Genomic DNA, 4,712 nt, shown 5'->3' with positions numbered 1-4,712 from the left:
CCAAGGACGATACCTTTCTATGCCTTGTAGTAACACTTACTGTACATGTCTATTAATTAAGAAGAAATAAATGTAGGAATGGTCTGCCCAGTCTAGTGAAATGACTAGGGAACAGAATTTCATTAGATGAGGCCCCCAGACCTTTTGCAATAGATGGATGACTAGTCCTGTATTACAACCCATGATGAAAAGCAGCTAAAATTTTGAAATAATAAAAGCAATATGGTTTATCAGTACTTAAAACACTGAGAATTTTATGGTTCTCAATGATCAGCTTTAGAGGAAGAAAAATCAAGACTGTTATTTGGATAAAGTAAACGACTTGCTGGCAGGTGAAGGGTAGGAAGGGAGGCAGCAGGTGTATGAGAGACTAACACACACGTTATGAAGATCGGATTAGGATGGTATGGTCTGCTTTGTTACAGGAGAGTATCAGACAATTTTTAAAGGGTTTATTTGGAAATTCTCAGGTTGGGATTTACCCCTCGCTTTCCGTATTTCCTCCTCTGGCAGATAGATGCCTTGGTAAGGACGGTTGGTCACAGTCTCACCCGTTGGTAATTCCCTTCCTCCTGCCCCAGCGGCGCGGGCGTGTCACCAAGGGTCCCCGCGCAGGACCGCCTGGCACTCCGCCCCTCACCTGCTGTCCTTCCCGTTCTGCAGTGCCGTGCAGCGGTCGGTGGTCCTCTCACAGACGTACGTGTTCCTCCTAGCCATGCTACCTCCAGCGTACACGTTGTTCTTTAAGATGGAAAAAGAAGGAAAAAAAAAAAAAGCCATTTTCAAATCCTAACTGTAATTGTGGAGAGTCAAAGAAATGAATTCAAGCTGCCAATGACTCTGAAAAAAACCCACAGTGGAACTGCACTTTCCTAGACTCTTATTCTTAATGAGCTCGCTCCCGCGCCTCTCTCTCTCCGACTGTAGGAGGCAGAGGCGGAGGGTTTAGCTCGCTGTCCTACAGCAGCAGCAAGCAGCTGGGAAGAAGCAACTGGACAGCTGGGTTTCCATTCTCTCCTTGGTAAGCTGGGGGTGGGACAAGGGAAGGTGAGTGGTCCAGGCAGCTTCATGGGACTAGGAGTGGGAGACAATGCTGCATAAATGTCATCGCAAGCAGGAACCCTGTGGAGGTGAAAATGGCTAAGGAGAGCAAAGCTTCAAGGTCAAAGCGATGAGGCCACCAGCAGAGGTGTGAGCGGGGCCACTCAGAATGTCTGCTGGTGTCAGGGGTTAGCCAGGAGGAGAGCCAAGTCTGAGAAGCTCTGGAGGAAAGAGAAAGAATGAGCAAAAAAGGGGCTGGTTCTCCTCGCTGGGCACACGGCCCGCAGTTATTAAGACACATTTAGCTCACACCATTAATAATCGCCATGGCCGTGACTAGTCACCAGGGCGAAGTCACACAGGAATGTGCCTCAAAGGGATAAAACACTCTGTTTAATCCGTACTCCAACAGACAAACACCTCCCTATTTTTGGCTAATCCAGCTTTCACTCTTCTTTAAAATACATACTTAAAATTTGTTTTATCGCTAGGGCTAGAAAAGGAATAGAGATATGCTTGAATTAAGTTTGGAGAAGGCAAAAAGTCTCATATAAACAACACTCTGAGTGCAGATTCTAAATCTCTCAATAGTGCGAGATTCTGGGTGGAAAGAATTCTGTCAGCAGTTATATAATAAATGTAAATTAAAAACTACAGAAGCATGGCAGCAAAACGGGCTAAGATTATTAAAAACATTTTTTAGGTAAGACATGGTCCAAGCTGACCTGAATGACAGGTTAATATGGGGGAGCGGCAGAAAACGAGGGACCAAATTATCTTTGTTATATAGATGATAATGGTCTGGAAACTATCCTCTAGCTCAGCGGTCCGCAATATTTGTGGCACCAGGGACAGTGCTCCCATGAGCATCTAATGCCTGATGATCTAACTGGAGCTGAGGCGGTGATGCTGGCGCTGGGGAGCGGCTGCAGATACAGATGAAGCTTCGCTCCTGGTCTGCGGCTCACCTCCTGCTGTGCGGCCCGGTTCCTAACAGGCCACGAACCAGTCTGCGCCCCGGGGGTTGGGGACCCCTGCTCTAGCTGATGTTTAGATAAGGGAAAATAATGGCTTGCCTACGAAAATTACTTTAAAAAATGTATTAAGCCTTATTAGAGTTAAATCACTTCCAAACATAGCGGCTGGAAGGTAAGTGCTTGTATCCATCGATTCTTAAAGTGGTTATACATATGTATTTCATAGACTAGGAGGTGATAATTAAATCATATTTTAAAAACGTATGATTTCAATTAACTATATAAAACAATGGGTACTGGAGACTTAACCCACTTGCAATTAAGGTTATATTGGGCTTTCTGGTATCTCGGTTCACGTTTCTGTTTAAAGTACTTTCAATTTTTTTTTTTTCCTTTCCTATGTTCCATAGGCTAGATCAATTTCTTTCTCTTCTGTTGGTTTAAAAGTTATAAATTCTAACGTTTGTTCTTATATCGTTTGCCCTTAAGTTTCTGAACTCATGTTTGATGACTACCATTGATTTCTTAAACTTATCCTTATCTTCTTCTGCTGAAAAATGAAAATGTTTTCATTTTTCTTTAATCTCCATCCCTATCCTCACTTCCCGGACATTGCCCAGAATTTGGGTTCCAAATTTTCATTTTGTTTTTGTTTTTGTTTTTGGATGTTACCACATATATACTTTAACTCCCATACGTTCTACAGCAAAATTCTAGATACTAGAATAAGCTAGTTGGTCACTTTCAACTCCCATACGTTCTACAGCAAAATTCTAGATATGGTTCTTTTTAAAAAGAGTACTCCCTCTAATGGTACGGTGTTTCCTTTTTCTTGTTATTTTTTTAGGCGAGGCAGCCCTTGGTTGACCTCGCAGATTGTCAGCTTGCAATCCCTTATTTTTTTATTTTTGACGCCTACAACACCTGCTCTTCCTAGATGGTGTCCCATCCAAGTACTAACCAGGCTCGACCCTGCTTAGCTTCCGAGATCAGACAGGGTCGGGCTTGTTCAGGGTGGCGTGTTCGTAACTAGTACAGTGTTTTCAAATGGGTTCCCTGGGCAGCACGAGCGTTGAGAGAGATACTTTCTGCCTGAGACTTTGCCTATCATGCCTTCACATTTAAATGACAGTTCAGCTAGATATACAATTCTGGGTTCAATGTGCTTCTCATTCAATGTATTTATCTTCCTGCATCCATAACGCTATTGAGAAATCTGAGGTGGGTCTGAATCCTTGATCTTTATGAGGTCATCTGCTGTCTAAAAACTCTATTTTAAGAATTTTACTTTTTTTTCTGGTTTTATAGATTCTACTTTAGTGAGTCTAGGAGTAGGTTTTCCTTCTGGTTTCTGTTTGCCCTTCTGAGTCCTTTTAATATGAAGTTTTCTATCTTTTTTTTAAAAATTATTTCTTCAAATATTTCCTTCCCTCATTGTGTCCCTTTTCCTTTCTAAACACCTGTTATAAATGTTACCAATTCTACTTCTACCTTTTGTATATCTTAGTTTTCTTTTATACTTTCTATACCTTTACTCTTCCTGCTGCCTTACGGAATATCTCGACCTCTCTTCCAGCTTCCATTATGTAATTTATATAGTCTGTGGTTTTAATGGAACGTGAGCTAATTTTATAAAGTAATTCTTAACAGAGTCTGCCGTCATTGAACAACTTATTTGTAAACGCAGAATTATATGCACCCATATAATATTATTTAAACATTACAAACAGGAAAGATGAGGCAGGAAAGTCTAATGCACTATTCAGTGGTGAGGCTAAGTGTAATTTAAACAGTTCACATTTTATTTTTTCGTTCTTAAATTGCACTGATGAGAAGCTTGGCACCTTTTGTATGTTCCTTAAATGTATGATTCGCTTTAAAGTTTTGAAACTTTTTTAAAAAAGAGATAAAGGTTTTCGAAAACCTTTTCAACAAAAAATTCTCACAACAAATAACCACCCCCGATGACAAAAGATAAGACGATTTACTCACACTTGGAACAGTTGAAGATTTTTTCCTTTCTGGCCCCACGAGGGGGCTGGCAGTCATCTCGCTTTTTGATCCAACTGTTGTGCTGCCAAGTTTGCGAGCTGTGACGTCTCTGTCCCACCCCCCTCTCTGCTCACTTTCCACGCTGGTAGCCTGAGGCCTTTTCGTATATGAGACGGCGGGAGGAATGGACGGGCCAGCTATGACAATAATTTAAAAAAAAGCACGATTAGCTACCCGACGGCTAACCTATTTTCTTGTTACGAACAAAAACTCTATTAAAAAAATATCTTTATTTGCATATTTTACAATCCGAAGTAAGATTAAACTGTTGAATTAGAAAAGTCAGGGGATTCTAGTGATCGGTCACTGATAGAAATCTGTGATAACTGGGGACGGGAGCACACAAGAGATGTGAATGCGGAATGCTTAAAAAAGAACACAAGTTTGGGTGGAGTCAATCTGCCTCTTCGCCTATTTGACTTTCCCCACCATGGTCGCTAAAACGCCGCTGCTTCTGGTTGGCTGAGACGCTTCGCTGGACCTTCAAGTGAGCAGGGGACTGGAGAGTGCTGTTGTTTAGGTCACTACTGGGCCGTGACCTCTGACTCAAGTTTCCACTGGAAAATGACTCACCGCCTTCGAACTGTGAGGAGAAGACAGGACCGTCAGGGTTTTAAAGCACAAAAACGTTCAGCAAGCGAC

The 4,712-nt window shown here is 42.0% G+C and overlaps 1 protein-coding gene across 1 annotated transcript in view; it reads right to left on the bottom strand.

Moving 5' to 3' along the window:
• Positions 1–4,712, bottom strand: part of MARK1 (microtubule affinity regulating kinase 1) — a gene marked incomplete at its 5' end in the record, with an annotated part of 35,758 nt that overhangs the window by 12,614 nt on the left and 18,432 nt on the right. The window contains 3 exons of the mRNA XM_023534154.1: positions 641–741; positions 4,011–4,207; positions 4,500–4,653. Coding sequence (XP_023389922.1) covers positions 641–741; positions 4,011–4,207; positions 4,500–4,653 — 452 coding nt within the window. The remainder of the gene's footprint in view (positions 1–640; positions 742–4,010; positions 4,208–4,499; positions 4,654–4,712) is intronic.

The sequence above is a fragment of the Pteropus vampyrus genome, unplaced genomic scaffold (assembly GCF_000151845.1).
Source record: "Pteropus vampyrus isolate Shadow unplaced genomic scaffold, Pvam_2.0 Scaffold121, whole genome shotgun sequence".
Lineage (NCBI taxonomy): Eukaryota > Metazoa > Chordata > Mammalia > Chiroptera > Pteropodidae > Pteropus > Pteropus vampyrus.
Note: the sequence above shows the minus strand (reverse complement) of the source record. Positions and strands in the feature narration are given on the sequence as shown.